Source organism: Brassica oleracea, chromosome C3 (genome assembly GCF_000695525.1).
Source record: "Brassica oleracea var. oleracea cultivar TO1000 chromosome C3, BOL, whole genome shotgun sequence".
Taxonomy (NCBI): domain Eukaryota; kingdom Viridiplantae; phylum Streptophyta; class Magnoliopsida; order Brassicales; family Brassicaceae; genus Brassica; species Brassica oleracea.
The window spans coordinates 62,742,619-62,764,911 of record NC_027750.1 but is presented as its reverse complement, the minus strand read 5'-3'; the positions used below and the strand labels follow the sequence as shown (position 1 = coordinate 62,764,911).

The following is a 22,293-nucleotide window of genomic DNA, read 5'->3' as shown; positions in this document are numbered from 1 at the left end:
CTGCGAATTAGTGCTCCTCCTGAAGGCCGGCTCTGTTATGGCATCTAAAAATGTACACTTTTTCTTTTTTTTTTTGAATGAAAATGTACGCTTTTTCTTCACTAATAAAATTATTTTCTTTGTCTGTAGACATATATATCTTCAAAAGTGTTTGTAGATATGTCAAAATTATTTCTTTTGACATGTCTACGAGGAGAATAAATAATTGGTGGGATACTTGCTCAAAGATTATAGTGAGCACTGAGCAGCAATGGTGGACGAAAAGTTGCAGTGATTGACGCCATTTTGTTCAAAGAATTGGATAGCCTTATCTTCACCTAATCCACGTGGCATCTCATAATTGGCATACGAAATCTCAGACATGAAAACCATTTCGCCACGTGTTAGAACAAGATTCATCCATGAGTGAAGTAGATTCTCTACCTATGCATATTACAAACACTCCACTCACTTACTTTGGCAACATCAAGGACTGAAGGAGAGAAGTCTTTATTGTTTGTTGGTCTGAGAAACATGGCGTCTTTAGCAACCATCGCCGCCGTTCAACCCTCTGCCACCGTCAAAGGACTCGGAGGAAGCTCTCTCGCCGGATCTAAGCTTTTCATTAAGCCTTCTCGCCAAAGCTTCAAACCCAAATCCACAAGGTAAACTAAAACCCTAACATTTAGAATCTTGGATTGATATTGATGCGAATGTTCCTTTTGGGGGGTTTGTACTAGAGCTGGTGCCGTGGTGGCTAAATATGGAGACAAAAGTGTATACTTTGATTTAGAAGATTTGGGTAACACAACAGGGCAATGGGATTTGTATGGATCTGATGCTCCTTCTCCTTACAACCCACTTCAGGTTTTTCTAGAAAACCCTAATTCTCTTATATGCTTCTTCAAATTCTGAGCAATGATTGCGACTGTGAGACATTTCTTGCAGAGCAAGTTCTTTGAGACATTTGCTGCTCCTTTCACAAAGAGAGGTTTGCTTCTCAAGTTCTTGATTCTTGGAGGTGGCTCTTTGCTTACTTATGTCAGTGCTTCCTCGACCGGCGATGTTCTTCCTATTAAACGAGGTCCTCAAGAGAAGCCTAAGCTCGGTCCTCGGGGAAAGCTTTAAATTAGCTTTCTAAAATCCATTCAAAATGTCATAAAAATTTCTACCCAATTCTGTGAACCCTTTTTAATGCTCTATGTATATCGTGCTGTGTTGATTTCTTTGTAAGATAGTGCATTTTAATTCTGCTACAACACAATGGTGCGTTTTTCATTTGAATTAATCAAGGAAAATGCTACAAGTAAACCTAATTTTGGAAGAACAAAATGTAAACCTTATTTCAGGAGTATTGCGCAGTTGGACTCCTCATAGTGCCAAGAGTTTCAAGGTGAACTCTTCTTGTTGTTTCAGACAGATTTTCATAGAAGGGTAAAAAAAGTTATACAACATTGGCTTAGGTTTTGTTTTATTAAGGAGTAGAAGCGCCTTTGAAGATTAGGAACTTAAGTGTCTCCAACTGAAAATAGATGAATGTCCCTTTAGAATGTGTGAAGAAACACCCAAAGTTTGATCCCACCACACATTGCCATCCACTCCCATATCTTTCATCAAACTCCTGAATTCATTACAAAACATAAAACCGTCTAACTAATTATAGATGTTGATGAAGCTAATACAACCAAAATATTCATTTGAGTCATATAAAATATTTCTACATGTCCATCAAGATATTAACAATGAGACCGCTACAAATTGTCACACTAGGATTGGAGTCATTTGAGAGTAAAGATTTTAACCATGAGGCTTATGGTAACAATGTAATTAGGAGTCTGTATGTAATAGTTTTTGGTGAAGGAAAAGGGTACCTTCTTGATGTGGCCAGCAATGGATTTACAGTCAACGACATCAAAAATATCAAGAGCTTGCGAAGCCAAAGACATGGCTTGAACCTGCATCTTCACTAGCATATCTGAATCTTCCACCATTGCTTTTCCTTCCAACATCTTCTCAGTGTCTGTCTTTCTCTCTCAAAAAACTCAGAAAACGTTTTCAGATAATCTGCAGATAAAACAGACAAGGAAGCGTTTGGATCTTTATAGACAGACACCAAAAGACACAAATTAAAAAGATTCCCTCTAAAAAAAAAAAAAAAAAAAAAAAAAAAAAAGATTCCCTTCAAATATCTAATATTTTTCAAGAAAAGCCCTTACAAAGATAAAATGTGCGTAACCTTTTTTTCTAATTTAGTCAAAAAGTTGGTATGACGAAGCTGACGATTTCGAGATAAAAGGAAGAAAAGACGGTAAGAAAATATTTAATTTTGAAGGTGTAATGACTCATTTTGGGTAAATATGTGTCTCTCTCTCTTACGTGTTTCCTCCATGTCTTTTGTCTTTGACCATTAAGGGATAACGATGGAGCGGTGCATAATTAATTACGTAGATAACACAAGTAAATGTGAACAAAATCTGTGATTACCTAAGCTTCCACAAATTTCGTAAAAATTGTCGGTGCGGCCGTTGGTATTAATAGGCCCACCAAAGAAGTTCATGGCCCATTACTCTGATAAGGATTAGAAAATATAAATGTCTTAATTAAAATCAAAGGTTATCTAAAAACATTGTTAGAAATATAATTTTGGAGCAGTTTATCTAATTATAAAATCAAATTAAAATTATAATTATTTACACAGCTTTTCATAAAACTAATTCATTTTTTTTCAAAAATATTTTAGAGAGAAGACAGAGTGATTCTGAAGAGAGAGTGATGTCTTAGATTCTTATTTTCTGTAACTAGTTAAATATTTTGTTTGTTATTTTCTTCATTTTTTTCAAGCTATTTTTTTTTTACAAATAAGGTTTATTGTTTTCCATTGTTTACTTTTATGTAACAAATTTTAGACAATTTTTTATTAAATATATATAAAATGATATATTTATCTTGTGTTTAATTAGTTTCTAAAAATATTTTTCAGGTCTTTATATCCATTACCAAGAATTCAAAAAATCAAGGTATGTTTTTAATTAGTCTCTTCACTAAATTATGAAAATGCAAATGTTAAAAATAAATTGTAGTTTATGTTTAGTAATGGACGGTGAATTGAGAGAAATGAAGCCGACAAATACATCATTGAAAAAACAATAATTTTATTATCGCTTTTCTTTTACTAACATACACATCACACATGTGACATGTCCATCGACTCTTAACTCCCGCCGTAAATCCTGGTAACATTTTAGCCTTCTTCCTCATTTAACGACGATCGCTTCTCCGACCAATCACTCCTCCGACCGAAAGAAAAAACTAAAATCACAATGTCGATGAATCCAAAACTCTCAGTCTCCACCTTCATCCTCCTCTTACTCCTCACCTTCCTACTCATCCCCTCTCATTCATCATCCTCCGACGACGATCTTGAACAGCTCCTAGCAGTAGACGAGCAGCTGCAAGAAGATCGTCCCGAGCATCAACAGTCGGAAGCCGAAACAGTGAGCAAGGCCCAGAGGATCGTGATGGAGCTAAGCGGCGACAACGCGAAGCGAGTGGTCGACGGGAACGAGTTCGTGTTGGTTCTAGGCTACGCGCCTTGGTGCGCGAGAAGCGCGGATCTGATGCCGAGGTTCTCGGAGGCTGCGACGGGTTTGAAAGAGATTGGGAGTCCGGTTCTGATGGCTAAGATCGACGGCGACAGGTATGGTAAGGTCGCGTCGGAGCTTGAGATCTAGGGGTTCCCTACGCTTCTGCTCTTTGTTAACGGGACTTCTCAGCCTTATACCGGTGGATTCTCAGCGTAAGTTTCTCAGTTTCAATGTCTGGGGTTCAAATAAGGCTTCTGATAGTCCTCAGTGTTTGGTTCGGTCTGAATCGGGTTAATTAGGTTTTTGATTCGGGTAACAAAATTAAAACTGACTAATATAAAGTCCAATTTGATTCCAGTTTTTTAGAAAATTTGGATAAAAATGTTGAAAAATTAGTATTTCGATTAAATAAAGGTAATTAAGGTTGGTCCGACTAAGCTATGGAGCTATTTCAGATAATTTAAAATATTTTAGATACATGATATTAGAATTAGTTTATAAATAATATTTTAAGATATTTAAAATTATTACAAAACTAAATAATTAATATTTTTAAAGATACAGACCGTATTTTAGTTTGGTTTGGTTTCGTTTTTTTTATATAGAGAAACAAAGATCCTCTGGGTATTTTGGTTTGGCTTTGGTTTCTCGGTTTTAAATGTCCACGGCTAGTTTTTGGTATCTCTGAGAGATTTGTGGGTCAATGTGTTCTTGTGTTCAGAGAGGATATAGTCATCTGGGTGCAGAAAAAGACTGGTTCATCCATCATCACAGTCAATACACTCGATGAAGCTCAGAGATTCCTGAACAAGTATCATTCTTTTGTTGTTGGTTTGTTCCACAAGTTTGAGGTAAATTAATATCGAAACACTCTAGATTTAAGCTTGGGAAACCACTACACTGTAAAGAGTATGTAGACTTTTTTGGAATGTAACTGTTGATATCTTGTTTGTTTGCCTCAGGGTTCTGAATATAACGAGTTCGTTAAAGCTGCAAAATCAGACAACGAAATCCAGTTTGTAGAAACAAGTGATAACGATGTTGCGAAGCTTCTGTTTCCTCACCTCAAAACCAATACTGTGTTTATTGGCTTGGTTAAAACTGAAGCTGAAAGATACACTGTATATGGTAAGGTTTCTCATTGTGTGAATATCTCTTTGTGAAGGTTCATCGGAATGTTGATAATGAGTTTTATGTGGTTCGGACACAGATGGACCTTACAAGATGGAGAAGTTACTAGAGTTCCTAGGAAACAACAAGTTTCCATTGATTACAAGATTGACTGAAAGCAATACCGTTTGGGTTTACTCCAGTCCTGTTAAGCTTCAGGTTATAAAGTTTTTTGTCATTTCAGTTTGCATCGTTTACCTACAACTTTTTATTCTAACTTTGTTTTGTTTCTTCGTTGATTAGGTTATGATTTTCTCCAAAGCTGATGTCTTCCAGAACCTGGCTCAGTCTCTTGAAGATTTGGCAAGAAAGTTTAAATCCAAGGTATGGTTAAATCTTAAAGGCCAATCTGATTTAGTTCTTTAGATTCTCTCTTAACCTATATACTATTTTTTTTTTATTCTTGCAGCTTATGCTTATATATGTTGATATAACAAATGAGAACCTTGCGATGCCATTCCTCACCTTATTCGGAATAGATCATGCAAATAAAACTGTTGTAAGTTTCTGATTGACACTTAATAAGGCTACATGCCAATGTGGATTAATCTATAGTTTTGTTCAACAGGTTGCTGCTTTTGATAACAACCTGAACTCCAAGTATTTGCTCGAATCAGATCCATCACCAAGCAACATAGAAGTATGTTCTTTTTTTTTCATGCCCTTTCAAGTATTCATATATAGTAACTGATTCAAGTGATCTGTCTTGGATTTGCAAATTAGGAGTTTTGTTCAGGCCTTGCTGATGGAACCGTTTCGCATTACTATAGGTCAGAGCCAGTTCCGGATAATGTGAGTATTGAAAGATATATTATCCTCTTTGATATTAACTGAGAAACCATATGTACGAGCCAAGATCAAAATAACCTGTTGAGACCTGCAGGAAAACGCAAGCATAGTGACTGTGGTAGGAAAGACTTTTGATGAGTTGGTATTAAACAGCCACGAGAATGTTCTTCTTGAGGTACATACACCATGGTGTGTGAACTGCGAGGCGATGAGCAAACAAGTCTTGAAGTTGGCTAAGCATTTCAAAGGCTTTAAGAATCTTGTTTTTGCTAGAATCGATGCTTCGGTGAATGAGCATGCCAAGCTTCAGGTGAATCAAAATCTTATTACCTGCAACCCAAGACTGACAAATAGCTAATCTTATTGATGTGTTGGTGACAGGTTGATGATTTTCCGACCATCTTGCTCTACAAATCTGGTGAAAAGGAGAAACCGGTAATAACCTTTTTTTGATAGAGCAGACATATAAGCCTTGTATGTAGTTTTCTTACCAAGTTTTTATCTTAACAGTTAAAGCTATCAACTAAACATAGCGCCAAGGACATGGCTGTATTCATCAACGAAGAGTTGAAACCAAAGGATGGTTCTGCTAGAGATGAATTGTAATCAAGTTCCAGGCAATGTAGACACAAGAAGAGACATAGAAAGATCATATATGAGAGTTTTGTGACATTATATTGTGTCGAATTGTAAAAGAAAGGAACCCAATCCTTTAGAATATGTGAATCAATGAACTGAAATTAACTTTATAGTGTATGTTAACCCTCTGCAAACAAACTTGATTTAGCATTCACACCCAGTTGATCTTTGTTGCTGACCTCTAGCAACATCAATGGTGTCAGGCATGTACCTGCGCAGTCATTCACAGGACAAGATGGAGATAAACAACAACATGAAAGTTATATGTAACTTTGAAAGAGCTGTGTTACTTACGGTTCTTCCTCAGGTTCATTCTTGAAGGCATTCTTGGTGATACATTCGAAAGCCGCGTCTACATTGAATCCTTCTTTGGCGGATGTCTCAAAGTAGGGAATGTTTCCTTTAGATGCACACCATGCCTTTGCTTTCTTCTCCGAAACCTAACATCATGTAGTATGACTTTAGCATATAACCAGACTTTAGATAATTAAAGAAGAAGTAAACGGACTCACCACTCGGCTCTTGCCACCGTCAACGTCGGTCTTGTTCCCCAACACGACAAACGGGAAGTTCTCAGGATCTGATGGACTAGCCTAAACAATGTCACAACGAAGAAGACGATGTAACAACATATTGGATTTTTATAAAATGATATTCAAAATGGAGTTGTGTTATCATACCTGAATCAAGAACTCTTCTCTCCAGTTATTAAGATTCTCGAAAGACTTCATAACATTGACATCGTTAACAAGAACACAACAATCAGCTCCTCTGTAGAAAGCTACTCCCAGACTTTGGAACCTTTCTTGCCCAGCAGTATCCCAAATCTGTAGTATGGACTCGAGGGATTTAAAAGAACATTCCTATTTGTACTCAGAACTAGCCAAGATCTCCAAATTCTTAAGAGTTAATATACATGATCCTCACTTTGTTTTAAAAACACTACTAAACTCTTAAAAAATAGTTACAAAAACAATTTAAAAAAAAAAAAAAAAAAAAAAAAAAAAAAAAAAAAAAAAAAAAAAAAAAAAAATTATTAAAATTCTTACCAGACTGTTTGTAATCTCTAAAATCTTAGAACCGGTCATGTTTGTAGTACTAGTAATATCATTATAGACAAGAAAACATTGTAGTGTCCGAAGAAACAATACAATAGGAGAATTCAAATTGTTACTCAAAAAGCAAGATCCAATAAGAATATTCCAATAAGAATTATAAATGTATAATAGTATATACTAAAGTTAAAAAAAAAATAATAGTATATACTAATAAGCAATAAGCAATAATGGTGTTGAATTATACCTGTAAAGTGAAGATCCTGTCATCGATTTGAACCTCTTTGGTCAAGAAATCAGCTCCAATCGTAGCTTTATACTGATTACTAAACTTGCGATTCACAAACCTAACAACCCAAAATCGAATTTCATATTAAAAAAACAAAAGGATAGATCTGTGATTGGTTTTTAGAAACGTACTGATTCATCAACGATGTTTTGCCAACCCTGAAACAAAAGAAAAAGATCATAATCTATTTCATCATGAATGTACAAAAATCAAAATCACATCGAATCGGGAGAGGAGAGGAGATCACCCGCTATCACCGAGGATGATAACCTTCAGAAGAACTCTCCGGCGAGAAGACATTTGGCGGAAGAAAGAGTCTCTGGTGTTCTCCGTGTGTGATTCAGACAAGTGCGAAGCTAAAAATAAGAAAGTATCTTCGCTAAATAACAGCAAGGAAAGGGGGCTACTATTTTAAAATCTCTCAATTTCCGATAATGCCCCTATCTCGATTAGTCATCTCTATTACTTTAATAAACAAAAAAAAAACTTAATTAAAGTAACTATACAAAAGAAATAAACCATCAAACGGTCTACTGGCTCCGATTACTTTTTAGTTTTTAGATGTTTAATACTTTTTAACTACCATTCACTCCTGTTCTTTCAAACCATACTTTCAACAACAACGAAATGTAGATATTAAAAAAAAACAATCTTAATGAGACTGTTGTTTTAAACGAGATCTCATTGTTTTTGTTAAATCTATACAAATCCTAATAGGTGAACAACAAAAAAATACAAATAAAACTCCTAATCCTAATTATTTTTAAAAGCCTGACTTATCCTGGAAATTTTCAATTGTAACGAATAGTTCCACTCTGTTAATAGTCCATGTGTAAATATTTACAAACCAAAACAAAATACTGATGTCAAAACTATAGTTAAGAGTATTTTTTTCATGACTAGTTTTACCAATAGTGTAGATTATGTAGAAACTCCATTAAGTACTGGAAAATAACTTGTTATATAAATTAGACAAGAAACATGTTATATTAAAAATATATTTAAAAAAATAATAATAACATTTTATTTTATTTTTAAATAGTAAACGAAAAACATATGAGGCTATGATAATTCTGACTCGTCTCCAACAAATACCTTCACTTCACTACAAACTTAAAAAAAAAACCTATTATTTTTCCTTAAAGCCAAAAAAATATATAAGGAATCATAAAGCATCTAGCTTTGCATCTCTTCAATAAACTTCACACCAAACTTAAAAAGAAATAAAATAATTGTTGGCTAGTCTCCAACAAATACTCACGTCCAAATCAGGCTCATGCGAGTTTTCATAGAAGCCACACGTTAATACGAAGAAATGAAAAATGTGTTTACACCTACCTAACCTATCCCAAAATGCTGGACTTTAGCTACCCAAGAATCAAGAATCCTCTGTTTTTAACTTATAGTCCTATCCGTTTTCTTCTCCGGTTCGATCTCTTGCGTTGTACGTAAACCTTCAGTGATGCTAGAGGAGCCTGATGGGTTCTGACCGTTGTCACTAGTGGTCAAACCGCTACATTCACTGCTACCAAATGTCTGGCTTTCAAGTGCCATTTTCTTGAATTTCTTCAAGTCTTCTTTATATTGCGTTGAGCTATAATCCGAGCTCCCATCTAAGCTGTAAATAGTGCTGTGACCTGGGGTGACTCCTTCAGTTAGGTCATCTAGAGATAGGTTTCCTTCAAATGCTCGAACTATCTGCAATGATCCGAAGTTTCAGAGGACTGATATGAGGTTAAGTGTTACAAAGAGGTTTCAACTTGATAGTACCTGGCTCATCTTTGGGCGGCGTTTTGCTGAATGACGGACACTAGCAGCAGCGCAAGCAACCACTCTCGTCATTTCACTGATATCAAAGTTACCCTCTAGCCGCGGGTCAACAAGACCGTTGAAGTTGCTATCGTTTAGAGCTTGTATCATCAGAGGTTTGGCCTACAACATTAGTTGAGTTTAGAAAGCTTATTCAAAAGTTGATGCTTAGGGACACAAAAGATAACTAACCCAATCAACGATGCTATCATCATCAACAAAAGGCTGTGACTTATCAACAGGTCTGCGTCCAGTTATGAGTTCAAGAAGCACCACTCCAAATGAGAACACATCTGATTTATCAGTGAGTTTACCAGAAGAAGCATACTCAGGAGCCAAGTAACTGCATCCAGACAATATCACAAGACAGTAGATTGTTAGCTGTTTATGGTCGGAGTGGTTGCATATATGGTTAGAACGTTACATACCCAAATGTTCCCATAATCCGAGTTGACACATGAGTATCAGTGTCTAAGGAAGACCTGGCTAGTCCAAAATCTGCTAACTGATGAATCAATCATATCACAACATCATTAGTAGTGAAGCAGAAATAAAATGTTTGTAGTCTTTTACAAGTTATACAAATACCTTTGCCTCATAGCTATCGTCAATAAGAATATTAGCAGCCTTGACATCTCGGTGTATTGTTTTAGGATTACCTAAATCAAACAAGACAAAAAACGATCTATGAAAACAAATGTTTCTTACACAAACACAAAGACAAGAACATAACTTACAATCTTCATGTAAGTATGACAATCCTTTAGCTGCACCCAAAGCAATCTTCATCCTCTTCCCCCATTCCATTACTGGTCTCCCTTTCTCTGCAAATACTTTTACCACAATCAGAGCCTATCATCGACATAGCCAAATGAAACATTAGCCTAAAGCCTCCATAATTTTAAGAGTTAATATATATATAAACATAAAACTTCCAATACAAATTTTTATCAATAATTTTACTAAATTGTCTATAGTCTCTAAAATCTTATGACCGGCTCTAACCACGAACCACATTTAAACGACCACACAAACCATTTATCAAACCCAAGGAAGTCTTACTCACCGTGTAAATGGAACTCGAGAGTTTTGTTAGGAACAAACTCATAAACAAGCAACCTTTGAGATCCCGTTATGCAATAACCAAGAAGTGAAACAAGATGCCTGTGATGAACTCTACTAATGGTCTGTATCTCCGCTTGAAACTCGCGCTCTCCTTGTCCACTTCCAGCTTTAAGCTGCTTGATGGCAACCTCTCTTCCGTCCGTAAGAACTCCTTTATGAACATAACCAAACCCGCCTTGTCCAATGAGGTTGGTGCTGGAGAAGTTATCTGTTGCCTTAGCCAAATCTTGATATGTGAACACGTTGTCTGAGCTAGTGGTACTTTGATTCCATTGCTGAAGATTGTTTCTATTATCTACAAAAAAATGTTTGAAGTAATCAAATTTCACATAAACCAATCAAGAATCAAGAATCAAGAATCAAGAATCAAGAATCAAGAATCTAGAATCAGGAATCAGGAATCAAGAATCAAGAGTCAAGAAACAAACAAGAATCAAGAATCAAGAAACAAGAATCAACATTCAACATTCAAGAATCAAGAATCAAGAATCAACATTCAAGAATCAAGAAACAAGAATCAACATTCCAGAAGCAAGAATCAAGAAACAAGAATCAAGAAAACAGAACACAACTAGTTACTGTCTGATTTTCAGAATCAGTCATAACAAATAAATACAAAGGAGTTGAATATTAAATACTACTAATTATTAAATTTTATTTCAAAATAAAGAGAGAAAACCTAGATTTCCGGGAGTTATGTAGAAAGAGTTACCTAGTTTTGGATCAGACAAGGAAGGTAATGGAGAGTCTCCATTAATGGCAGCTTCAGCATCTCTTCTTCTCTGCAACTTCCTCTTTTTTCTTTTGTAGAAACAGACGAAGACGCAAACTCCGATCAGAACAAAAGTTGCTCCGAGAACTGCTCCGGTGATCAGTCCAGCTAGTACTCCTGGCGCTAAGCCTCTGTCGCTTGCACGCGCCGCGGGAAAGGGAGGGGTTGAAGAAGGTTCGATGGGAGAAGGTGGAGAGGGAGATGAAGTTGTAGTGTTTGCAGGTTGGGTGAAGGGAAACACAGGGTCCGGTGGATTAGCGGCGGAGGGGATAGTGTTGTTCGACGACATCAGATAAGATTATGATGATTGGTTTTGTTACATTGGCGGAAGTGAGAAATGAGGAGGAAGAAGAAAGAAGAGTCATGTGGTAGGTCCCCCACTTGAGAGTTAATTCTTCTGGCAGTGTCTCTAATTCTTTCTGTTTTATTTTTCTCCCTAGCAAAATGTGTAGTTTTTTTTTTAAATATATATATATATTTTTTTTTTTCTTTATTCCAATAAAACATTACCTTTTAATCCCTAAAATTAAAACTTTAAATGTATATAAGTTATAAGTTGCACAAAAATGTATATAAGTTATAAAATCTTTTAAATTGTTAAAGCTAAACTATCATAATTTTCTAAATAATAAATACTGGTGAGTTTTTCTACCATTTTTCTTTTATGTATCCTCTATAACAGAGTAATAATGGTGTTTTCTAAAATACAAATGAACGTATATTTGTATTATTTATATATTTACAGACGAAACTATAAATAGAAGGAAAATATATAATTTTTATAAACGCAAAAATATAATATTAATCTATTATATAGCAGTGCATTAATAAAAACTTATTTAGAATTATTTTTGAAGTACGAATGCCATGCAACGAACTTATTAACAAGGCAGTGAACTTAATTAACGCTATATTATTAACTACTCAAGGGGCATTGAGAAATTTCTGAATTGTTAAAAGAAAAATAACATTTCTGAATATTTTTTTAAAAAAAATCTATTAAACAATAAAATAGAGGGTTTTTCCAAAAAAAAAACAATAAAATAGAGGTAACTGAAGAAGATGTTATAAATTTGTATGTATATTTTTAATCACCATGGACACAAGTAAGAAAAACCTCCAAAAACAATCTTAGAAAGTGTTGTCGTTCAATCAATCACTCTAGCTATGAATAGAACAATTGTTATCTTACCGATCTGCTCATTCCAACTTTGGTAAACATTTCTACGCGCTAACTCAGTTGTTAAGTATATCTTATTAACTAACAATGATGATTCGGAATTTTACTTGTAATTTATATATAAATCAAATTATGTGGTGGAGAATAGAGGACAACTATTGAATGCAATAGTCAAGGGAAGCAATTATCTTGTATATTTTAGATTCAAGGAAAATAAATACTACCTTTCATCATCATAAAAAGGAAGGATTCTGAAATTAAACAAGCAAAAGCAATCCGCGTGGGGCTAAGACCATATCTTATACTTTTCACAGCTTTACATAGAATTATTCTCTTATACGAATAACGAAGTGTTTAAATCGATATTCACCACTACCCTTTTCACCAAATTTATAACTTAGTAATACGGCAAACTGATCAATTGTTTACTTTTGAACTTAGTTATTAAAGATTTTTCAGATTGCTTAGGATTTTTATATTATAGTTAGTGATAAGATCTTTCTTTTTTTTTGGTCAAACTTGTAAAAATAAAACTGATAACACCAATGTATTTGTTCATCAACCATGAAAATTGTTTTATCCGATTATTTAATAGAGTAAAATCTCTGATTAAAAAAAAAAAAAAAAAACAACTTTTAAGCAAACAAGATTTAAACAAGAAACTGACTAAAGATTAGAAAACCCTAAATGCTAAGAAATTCCTTAAAAATGTTATACGTTGCTAGATAAACACACTCATCAAAACTAAACGCATGAATGAAAACCATAAACACACTTAGCAAAGGATACAGGACTTGCAAATTGCAACAGAAATCTCATTCAAGTCCAAAACTTTATAAGAAGAGTACAAAACACACCAAAAAGATAAAGAGTAATCAGATGCTGAATAATAAAACAGAGTAATCTTGCCAACAAACTCAGAAGCCATAATAAATCTAGTGTTTAAGCTGATGAAGCTGCTGCCTTGTTCCTTGGCTTGGCTTCGGTACCTAAGCAAGACAAAACATGAAAAGGTTCAATTACAAACATCATTTCTTACAGATTCAATCTAGTTTATTAATAACAAGAAGAATAAATAAAAAAAAAAATCAGTGGTTGTGTATAGAGGATTATATTACCTTCCCTGAAACCGGTCTTGAACCTGCGAGGCACATTGCGAAGATACCTCATCCTTCCAGTTCCGGTTGTCTTCCTACGGATTGCCTTCACACTCCAGTTGTCTAACAATGGATAAACACTAATCAGATTCCTCAAATCCAAAACATCATCTCGTTGTAGCAATAGAACAAACATAACGTGTAACCAAGTCAACAAAATATAGAATAAAGATTAGAGTTCTTGTATTTATATCTAACTATCATCACCCTAAGACTATTATGCCAATCTGAAATGATGTTTATAGCAATAGAACATACATAAAAGTCTTATACGAGATGTCAATTACTGGATATGAAGTCATCTAATAGCATCAAGTTCTTGGACTTATATCTAATTAGCACTAATGAACGAAAGGGATAGATGAAACTTGCAAAACACAACAACAGGCTCGTGTGCCTAACAAAAACCTAATTCAAGAAACAATGAAATGAAGAACGATCCATTTCTCAATCGAAATGGATCAAGAATAGCTGAGAGAGAGAGAGAGAAGCATACAGGTCCTCTTGCGAGCGGCGGGGTAAGCACAGGCGGAGCAACGGCTCTTCTGGATGTGGAAACTGCGACGGCCACATCTCACGCAGAGAGTGTGACTCTTGTTCCTCCTCTTTCCGAAACTCCCCGTTCCCTTCGTCTGCAATCCTCAAACACAAACCAAAATCAGCGATTGATATCAACGATACGAAACATAGATGACAGGGAGAGAGAGAGAGAGAGAGAGAGAGAGGGAATCGTAGATCACCATTGCAGCGGATGCGAGTTACAAAACCACTTGAGGTCGGTCTCGGAGAAGTGACTGTTTATAAACCTAGGGTTTTCCATCTTAGGGTTTTGAAAATAGATTTAGAAGCCCATTAAGGTTTTACTCGGATCACAAAAACACACATGATTTGTTTCGTGCAGGCCCATTAAGGTTTTGTCGGATCATAAAGGCTCATATGTATTTTTGCTGGGCTTTTTCCGAAAACAATTTTTTTTTTTGGAAACAAAATTCAAAACCAAATTGATTTTAGAAAGACTAGTCAGTTTTTTTTTTCTCTCGAAATTGTAAAAGCATTTTATATATATTTTAGACGCGGTACCGAAAATAATGGTCGAATTGAACTTCGTTTACTCCAGCTAAGATATTCTTATAAAAACGGTCAATTACCCCCAGTTTGGAAAAATAAATTGCATTTGGTTCAAATACGCATTTGTTAATTTCAGTATCAGATCTATCAACCGGTGAATAAAACTTTTAAAGAAAAACTATTGTTTCATATCAATTTTTTAGCGATTTCAAAACAACTAATCTTATACGAATCAAAATGTATGTATAATCATAATAACTTAGTGAAAGATTAGTTTATTCTCAAGTTTTTAAATTTTGTTATACGTAATTATATAATCTAGAAAATATTTAATTAATAGTTACTAGATCTCTCCCACTTGTTTTAGAAAGATTACTATTTTCCGATCAATTAATACAATAGCATCTTTTATTTTAAAGAAAGAAAAGACAATTTTTCAAAGAAAATTTATTTATTTTTGATCAAATCAGTAGTAAAAATAAACAAAATTGACAGACAACTAAAAACATAACAAATAATTTTTATTCTAAAAGGTGTGATTACTTTCTGTCATGTTTAGGTGATTGTAACTTTTGCTGAGTTCAACAGCTAGTTGATACATTACGGCTGCACCAATGGCCTCCATCTCCCATTTCTTTTCTGCGGTGTTCTTTTTCTCAGAAGCTCTGGTTAGAAAGATTAATCAGCTGAGAATACCCAATTTGTGGCAATGACTATCTTATTCGGTTTATCGTATTTTTCCTAGATTGTATATGTTATGTTAGTTTTTTTTTATACAATATCAAATATATGGTAAGTCCATTTTCATTTAGCTTTTTGTAAAACTGTTAACCTATGCATTCGGTAATTAAGAGAATCAAACGAATTGTGTTTGCAACATTATGATTAATGGTTGAAATTCATTAAGAATATTTAGTTTGGGTTTTCTCATTTTCATACAAACATTATCCATGTATACCGTTGGTCATCAGAAGAAAGGTTTTGAAAATATATGAAATCAGAAACATTTTAATTTTTTTAATGTAATTTGAAAGCATACAACTTATGTATATTAAGTTTTCAAAATTTGGACTATAGATAAATATTTCTTTGATCTATGCCCAAAATCACCAAAGATTCTTTTACAAGATAAACTGTATCTTTTTACTCCCTTTTTTGTCACTACTGTATGTTTCACTTGTCACGAATTTGCATTCAAATAACTAAATAAAAAACTTGTAGCAGCACATTATGATAAAGTTGAAAGTGTGTGTGATAAATCGATAATGTAGATGGTAGGGTGAGAAGTTAAAAAAAAGAAGAGTAATTTAGGGGCCAAATGTATTTTCATATAAATTAAGGGTGGAAACAAGAAAATTTGATTTTTTATGTCCGAACTACCCACTGACTTGTCCGAAGTCCGTCTACTGTCTGCTCCATTAAATTCGCCATTAAAAGCTTTTTTCTCTCTCTCTCTCTCTCTCTAGCCTCTGCGATTACATGAAACCCCAATTTTCCAGACTCTTCATTCAACACAAAGTCTTTGTTTTCCTTTCTGATGCCATGACTTAGCTGTATTCTCTAATTCTCCGATGAATCTTCTCCTTCGCGTGTCCACGGGTTTATGATTTGTGAAATCGAGTCTGAACTTCGTTGATTCTCTCTAGGGTTTCCCGTGAAGCTGCTGCAGCTATGGAGCTGACTTGGGCTTTCTGTCGGAAACAAGCTCTGGTTTTGATTTCTTGTCTGTCTCTGTTCTATCTCGCCTCCTTTGATACTGTAAGTGAAAGCATTCTGTAATTTATGTTCTTCAATCGATTTTTTAAATCTTTAAATACCAAATCTTGAATTTGCTTTTAGATAACTAGCGAATCGCCAGCTCAGAATGCAACTGCTTTCAAGAACAGATCTCACAAAGGTATAAAGTTTACAACTTTAATTAGTCTTGTCTGAAAATATCTGAGACGAGTTATTGTCTAATCTATACAGTTTCTTGCCCTACCAATTGGGTTGTTGGACCGAACCAAACGAAATGCTACGCCTACTTCAGAAACTCTACTTCATGGGAGATGTCAGAGACGTTCTGCATAGCCTCTGGTGGCCACTTAGCATCGATTTCATCGAACAAAGAACTCAGCTTTGTTCAAAAGCTATGCAATGAAAACGCTACCAGTTGTTGGATTGGAGGAAGAACCCTGAACTCTTCTAACTCGGGCTTTAACTGGACCTGGTCCGACCCCAAGTCTCCTCAATGGAACCAAACCATGTTTCCTAAAGTGCCACTTCGTACACGATGCGTGAACTCATCTTGTCGTGCCGACATCTGTATGGTGTTGACAAACGGTTCATTACAAGTCTTTGGTGAAAGATGTAACGCTTCTCATGCTTTCATTTGCGCTATTGATTCTGGTAGTGCACTCTCTTCTCTCACTATAACTAGTATTCAGACAGCAAAAAGTAACTAAGTATATGTTTCTGTCTTTTTTTTCAGACATCAAATGTCGCAACTGTCACGGTGAATATCAAATCATCCTCTTAGTCGTGAGCGGATTGATCCTCTTCACCACATTCGCCATCATACTGTGGTTCCTCATCTACAAACGCAGCAAGAAACGTCGAAAATCTCGAAAAGTATCAAGTCCAGCTTCAGCTTTAGTTCCTCCTCCGTCATGGAAGATATTCACAAGCGAGGAGCTCAGATCAATGACCAAGAACTTCAGCGAAGCAAACCGCCTCGCCGGGGACGCGAAAACCGGAGGAACCTACACCGGCGGTTTAGCAGACGGGACCAAAGTGGCGGTTAAGAGACTGAAGAGGTCGAGTTTTCAGAGGAAGAAAGAGTTCTACTCTGAGATTAAACGAGCTGCTAAGCTTCATCACACGAATGTGGTTGCTATTAAAGGTTGTTGCTATGATCATGGAGAGAGGTTCATTGTTTATGAGTTTATAGCCAATGGCCCGCTTGATAGGTGGCTGCATCATGTGCCTAGAGGTGGTAGGAGCTTGGACTGGAACATGAGGTTGAACATTGCCACAACTCTTGCTCAGGGAATCGCGTAAGTCAGTCTTATACAAACATATATTTTTACATAGAGCAACCTTATTGCATAGAACCTTAGAGGGGTTCTCAAACAAAAAGAATACTAATATTTTAATACAATTTAGCTATATATCTAATTTGGTTTTATAAAATTAAAATTACACCACTTACAATGAGACAATTGTCCCCATGGAGTTCTCACAAGGCTCTTAAAAATTCTACATTTAGATACTTTCCTCAATTTCTCTTCCTTTTTGATTGTTTTTTTTATATTCACAAGAACCACATGTTAGATACCTCCATTGGAGGTGCTCTTAATATTAATATATATACACATTAGTTTCTGATAACTGAAAATAAAATATATTTTTTATGTATAAAATATAGTTTAACATATATAACTAGTTATAAATTATAAAAATTAAAATGTTTAAAAATATAAATATAATTGTAAGTATAAGTATAAGTCTTGTGATAAAGCTTTTGGTTCGGGTTTGGTTTGAACAGGTTCCTTCACGACAAGGTGAAGCCACAAGTGGTGCACCGCGACATAAGAGCTAGCAACGTGCTGCTTGATGAGGAGTTTGGAGCTCATCTAATGGGTGTTGGTCTCTCGAAGTTTGTCCCATGGGAAGTAATGCAAGAGAGAACGGTCATGGCTGGTGGGACATATGGTTACCTCGCACCTGAGTACGTTTACAGAAACGAGCTCACCACGAAGAGTGACGTTTACAGCTTCGGTGTTCTGTTGCTTGAGATTGTGAGTGGTCGTAGACCGACACAAGCGGTTAACTCTTCTGTTGGTTGGCAGAGCATATTCGAATGGGCTACACCGTTGGTTCAGGCAAACCGGTGGTTAGAGCTTCTTGATCCGGTTATAACGTCTGGTTTGCCGGAAGCGAGTGTGGTTCAGAAAGTTGTGGACTTGGTTTATGCTTGTACTCAGAATGTGCCATCTATGAGGCCTAGGATGTCTCATGTGGTTCACCAGCTTCAGCTATTGGTTCCACCATCAGAGATAGTAAGCAGTTAATTTAGTTTAAGCCCTAGAGTATGTGAACAAAGGGGAGAACGATGTCGTGTTAAAAGAAGCTTTCTAAAAGTTGTAGGCTTACTGCTTAAACTAATAACTTGTGTACCACGTCGATATGCATAATTAGTTGAACTTATTCACCAAGGATAACAGTTTATTTTATCTATAAATAGGCTACGGAATATCCAAAGCATTTAAAAGAAAAAATTCTGGTAGTCCTTATCATCTCCAAACCATTTCTTTCTTTTTATTATTAAATGGTTACTATGCCTTCATAGCTTTTGCTATTCTGATTCGATCTCCTTAACTGTATCTCATTACCTTGGTTTCTTCTCTAATAGATAAAATACAAACAGAGGAAAACAGTTGAACTCACTAAGGAAAGGGAATGAAACACATGAGAGGATTTTTTGAAGCACATATCTTGCTCAACTGATAACTCTGCAGTGCGCCTGTAACCATGAACTCTTGTCTTGTTACTATCAGCGGCTCTGATCCAGGTTTAGTATTGTCCTTGCCAGTAAAAAAGACTAGCAGAAAGGAATCTCTATGATCTTGCTTCGAGCATAACCAAAAAGGCTTTCTCTACCATCTGCTTCAAGCATAACTAAAAAGGCTTTCGCCTAGGATCCCTAAATTATATAATTTTTTTAGGGTCCCAAATTTCAGAAAATAGTTAGTAGCATGATAGTTTAAATTTGTCATTTATTTATTCAACCCAAGTTCAATTCTTTAAATTGTTTTTAGAAAAAAATAGTAGTTTATTTTACTGTCAATTTGAAAAATTGACAAAGAAATATTTGTTTTGTATGTCAAATTCCTAAATAAAAAATAAAATAAAAAGTACGTTTACTTTGTATATATTTTCTATATATTCCAAGTATTTTACATACAGTCTTCATATCGATCTAGATTGATTTTAAAGCTTGGAAATCATTCTGATATTATTGGGATCGATGATTTGTGTTTTGAACTGATAGTTCTAAATGAGGCTTTGCCACGATATTATAAAGACCTCTTGAAGTTTTGAACTTCTTGAAAAAATGGGAAGAGTACAGTTAACCAAACTCATGGATTTTTTATCAAATATTATTTGACGATTTCAGTTTCAGTCGCTATGGCTAAAAAAAAAAAATTTCCAAGTCAAAGTTAATAAATTTTTATATGTGATCAATTATGTCATAAAAAATGTTAAATGGCCTAGCAATCATATCTGTAGATGAAAGATAACTAATTAAAAATCTAAATTATAAAATTTGAATAAAAAGTTAATCGAAAAATAGGAAAAAATCTAAATTATGAAATTTATTCAGATTTCGAGTTTTTGAATTCATGAATTTCAATTCTATCCAAATATTATAAAAGTTCGGATCGCATTCGGTTTAAGTTTAATTGGATTAAGTTCAAATTTAGTTACATGTCAAAGATCTGGTTGAACCCAACATAGTTTCGGTTTCGGATATTAACGGATTATCGGTTCCAAGAATATTAATTTGTACTTGACTAAACACAATATATTTCCAATTTTTTTCAATAAATTTATGTATGTGACTTTTTCAAATCATGTGTTGTCTTTCAAAAGTATTTACTTGTCAATCAATCATACGTGACAATATCAAATATATCATGGCATACCAAAGCATTGCACAAACAAAAATCATACATAATAAAATATAAACAAATTAAAATTAAAAAAATTGTAACTCTATAAATGTAAAAATATTATTGAAACTTTAAAATAAAACAATATTATTTGAACTTCATAAGCAAAATCTATTTATAATTAAACTTCAAATGCACTTTTCAATACATAAAAATGACCAAATATCAAACTATATATCAAATTAATTATTTTAGGTAATTATTCATGCATCAAGATAAACTATTTTAAGTATTTAGAGTGTATTTTAGATACTCAGAGACCGAGATTGAGTTTTGTACGAAGTTTTGTTTCAAATTTTATTTTTAAATTTTTTTTTGTTCGAATTTGGTTTGGGTAAAACTAATAGCCCCTATAACAAAATTCATTCATTATTTAATTATGTAGGATTCAAATCATTGTTTTTTATAGATGAGTCAATTAGGATTTTTTGATTCAGTTTATTTGCTTAGTCCTATCGGAGATGTTGGTTATTGTCCTGCTTTTGTTTCATATATCAAGTTATGTATTTATATTTTTGCAAGTAAAGGTGGCAATTGATGTTTCTCTGTGTTTGGAGCTAATAAGCCTCCAGATGTGATTTTTTTTTTCCAATTCATCTCCACATAATCTTTTCACCGGTTTTGAGCATATGTTAATCAAATATTAATCTACAGCTCCCAAAACTTTAGAAAAAAAAACAAAAAAACAAAATTTTATATTAATCATTCTAAATTGTTTATAGCTCGATCACATCTCATAACCGAACATGTGTATTAGATTATTTTTAGATATTATTTAATTTAAACTGAACTGGCGTATACTAAAATTAAGTTCACATGTGATTTGATATAGTTTGATCCGTCACGTAACATCAATTATCTATTTATTTATTTATTTTGTAATTAAGAGAAAACAAATTATACCGGAACCATGGTAACCACTTATTTCTTTAACATCGATCGCTGTCGACTTGTAAACCTTTGTGAACATCGTTTTATAATGATAGGAAGGATAAACTTTATAATGAAACAGAACATTCACGATTCTACTTTGATTAAATTAATAAATAACCATGAAAGTAAGACTATAGTTGTTGATTACATGATGATGTGTCATTTGGGGAGGGAAGACGAAGAAGGAACCCATTGATATTCATGATGATGATACCTACACTTGAACGATCTTGGATGAGTCGATGGTGAACACACACACTTCTTCTTTTCACCACGACCGTCACGGTGGCGACCGACGGTGACTACCACCTCTGTTGACACCGTCACTCCTGCTGCCGGCACGTTTTCGTGGAAGCTCTCCGGTGGAATAACAAGAGGGATAATCTTTTTGTAGCACATTTTGTTCACTCGAATTATGATTAAAGATTCTTATTGTGTGTGTGGTTTACCACAAGAAGAGAAGTCCGAGCATAAATACTGGTCACCTCTTTTGGATTTTAAAATAGAGTAATTGCATATTTATCCTTTAGTATTGTGTAGATGATACGTCTTGCCAAACCATAATTTTTAAACGTTACACGTGGCTAACGGATTTGATGGACGTCTTGAGATTGTACAAAAACCATGAGGTCAGAAATTTGTCCTAGTGCATATCTAATGTGTATAATTAATAAATTTGGAAGAAAGGATAATGTAATAGATTAAGTTTTTAATAAACTAATAATATTAAGAGAATTAGATTTATTATTTTAGTAATATTTTAAAATTTACATTTTAAAATTTCTTTAGACAAAAAGTATTACTTTTATAATTTTATATAGGGAGAATTGCCAAGTGTGACTCAAAACTTGGAGTCAAACCCAAAACAATACCCCAACTTGGGTCAAAGGCAAAAGTAACCTAAAAGGCTATTGAAATTACAACTATCCCCTTGTGACCAAACAAAAAAACGGAATTCTTTTTACGTTTCTACCCCTCGCAAGTCGTCTGTTTAGATGACTTGAAAATAAGTCGTCCAGACGACTTAACT

General features: G+C 34.4%; 9 protein-coding genes across 10 annotated transcripts; 4 read left to right on the top strand and 5 right to left on the bottom strand.

Annotated features, from left to right (window-relative positions):
• Window positions 1-393: 393 nt before the first annotated feature.
• On the top strand, window positions 394-1,221 carry LOC106332078 (photosystem I reaction center subunit VI, chloroplastic). The gene is made up of 3 exons (XM_013770542.1): window positions 394-644; window positions 720-846; window positions 928-1,221. Exons 1-3 carry the CDS (start codon window positions 514-516, stop codon window positions 1,105-1,107), a joined length of 438 nt encoding a protein of 145 aa, XP_013625996.1. The 5' UTR covers window positions 394-513; the 3' UTR covers window positions 1,108-1,221.
• Window positions 1,222-1,446: 225 nt separating this feature from the next.
• LOC106333434 (dynein light chain 1, cytoplasmic-like) lies at window positions 1,447-2,075 on the bottom strand. The gene is made up of 2 exons (XM_013771877.1): window positions 1,851-2,075; window positions 1,447-1,600 (listed from the first exon to the last, which is right to left on the bottom strand). Exons 1-2 carry the CDS (start codon window positions 1,986-1,988, stop codon window positions 1,454-1,456), a joined length of 285 nt encoding a protein of 94 aa, XP_013627331.1. The 5' UTR covers window positions 1,989-2,075; the 3' UTR covers window positions 1,447-1,453.
• Window positions 2,076-3,164: 1,089 nt separating this feature from the next.
• On the top strand, window positions 3,165-6,275 carry LOC106328284 (protein disulfide isomerase-like 1-5). Its single transcript, XM_013766697.1, has 11 exons — window positions 3,165-3,775; window positions 4,285-4,414; window positions 4,526-4,691; window positions 4,774-4,892; window positions 4,977-5,057; window positions 5,143-5,232; window positions 5,302-5,373; window positions 5,457-5,525; window positions 5,617-5,832; window positions 5,904-5,957; window positions 6,033-6,275. Exons 4-11 carry the CDS (start codon window positions 4,788-4,790, stop codon window positions 6,126-6,128), a joined length of 783 nt encoding a protein of 260 aa, XP_013622151.1. The 5' UTR covers window positions 3,165-3,775; window positions 4,285-4,414; window positions 4,526-4,691; window positions 4,774-4,787; the 3' UTR covers window positions 6,129-6,275.
• LOC106331193 (protein disulfide isomerase-like 1-5) lies at window positions 3,300-4,726 on the top strand. The gene is made up of 3 exons (XM_013769515.1): window positions 3,300-3,676; window positions 4,285-4,414; window positions 4,526-4,726. The coding sequence occupies exons 1-3, from the start codon at window positions 3,300-3,302 to the stop codon at window positions 4,724-4,726; spliced, it is 708 nt and encodes a 235-aa protein (XP_013624969.1).
• Window positions 6,158-7,870, bottom strand: LOC106328285 (ras-related protein RABG3d-like). Its single transcript, XM_013766698.1, has 7 exons — window positions 7,753-7,870; window positions 7,637-7,663; window positions 7,464-7,563; window positions 6,842-6,988; window positions 6,674-6,754; window positions 6,456-6,601; window positions 6,158-6,372 (listed from the first exon to the last, which is right to left on the bottom strand). Exons 1-7 carry the CDS (start codon window positions 7,803-7,805, stop codon window positions 6,306-6,308), a joined length of 621 nt encoding a protein of 206 aa, XP_013622152.1. The 5' UTR covers window positions 7,806-7,870; the 3' UTR covers window positions 6,158-6,305.
• Window positions 7,871-8,667: 797 nt separating this feature from the next.
• Window positions 8,668-11,643, bottom strand: LOC106328132 (proline-rich receptor-like protein kinase PERK15). Its single transcript, XM_013766506.1, has 8 exons — window positions 11,152-11,643; window positions 10,381-10,734; window positions 10,052-10,138; window positions 9,903-9,973; window positions 9,743-9,819; window positions 9,507-9,657; window positions 9,276-9,437; window positions 8,668-9,203 (listed from the first exon to the last, which is right to left on the bottom strand). Exons 1-8 carry the CDS (start codon window positions 11,498-11,500, stop codon window positions 8,901-8,903), a joined length of 1,554 nt encoding a protein of 517 aa, XP_013621960.1. The 5' UTR covers window positions 11,501-11,643; the 3' UTR covers window positions 8,668-8,900.
• Window positions 11,644-13,136: 1,493 nt separating this feature from the next.
• On the bottom strand, window positions 13,137-14,336 carry LOC106332096 (60S ribosomal protein L37-2). The gene is made up of 4 exons (XM_013770567.1): window positions 14,289-14,336; window positions 14,045-14,180; window positions 13,510-13,611; window positions 13,137-13,380 (listed from the first exon to the last, which is right to left on the bottom strand). Exons 1-4 carry the CDS (start codon window positions 14,289-14,291, stop codon window positions 13,334-13,336), a joined length of 288 nt encoding a protein of 95 aa, XP_013626021.1. The 5' UTR covers window positions 14,292-14,336; the 3' UTR covers window positions 13,137-13,333.
• Window positions 14,337-16,016: 1,680 nt separating this feature from the next.
• LOC106336493 (C-type lectin receptor-like tyrosine-protein kinase At1g52310) lies at window positions 16,017-18,824 on the top strand. 2 transcript variants are annotated; one of them, XM_013775330.1, is made up of 5 exons: window positions 16,017-16,374; window positions 16,456-16,508; window positions 16,583-17,004; window positions 17,087-17,651; window positions 18,143-18,824. In XM_013775330.1, the coding sequence occupies exons 1-5, from the start codon at window positions 16,288-16,290 to the stop codon at window positions 18,666-18,668; spliced, it is 1,653 nt and encodes a 550-aa protein (XP_013630784.1). In that variant the 5' UTR covers window positions 16,017-16,287; the 3' UTR covers window positions 18,669-18,824. The 2 variants fall into 2 exon arrangements, with proteins under 2 accessions (XP_013630784.1, XP_013630783.1); XM_013775329.1 differs by having other exon boundaries at window positions 16,456-16,513; window positions 16,585-17,004.
• Window positions 18,825-21,227: 2,403 nt separating this feature from the next.
• Window positions 21,228-21,747, bottom strand: LOC106332614. Its single transcript, XM_013771097.1, has one exon. The coding sequence runs from the start codon at window positions 21,660-21,662 to the stop codon at window positions 21,423-21,425; it is 240 nt and encodes a 79-aa protein (XP_013626551.1). The 5' UTR covers window positions 21,663-21,747; the 3' UTR covers window positions 21,228-21,422.
• Between the last annotated feature and the right edge of the window lie 546 nt (window positions 21,748-22,293).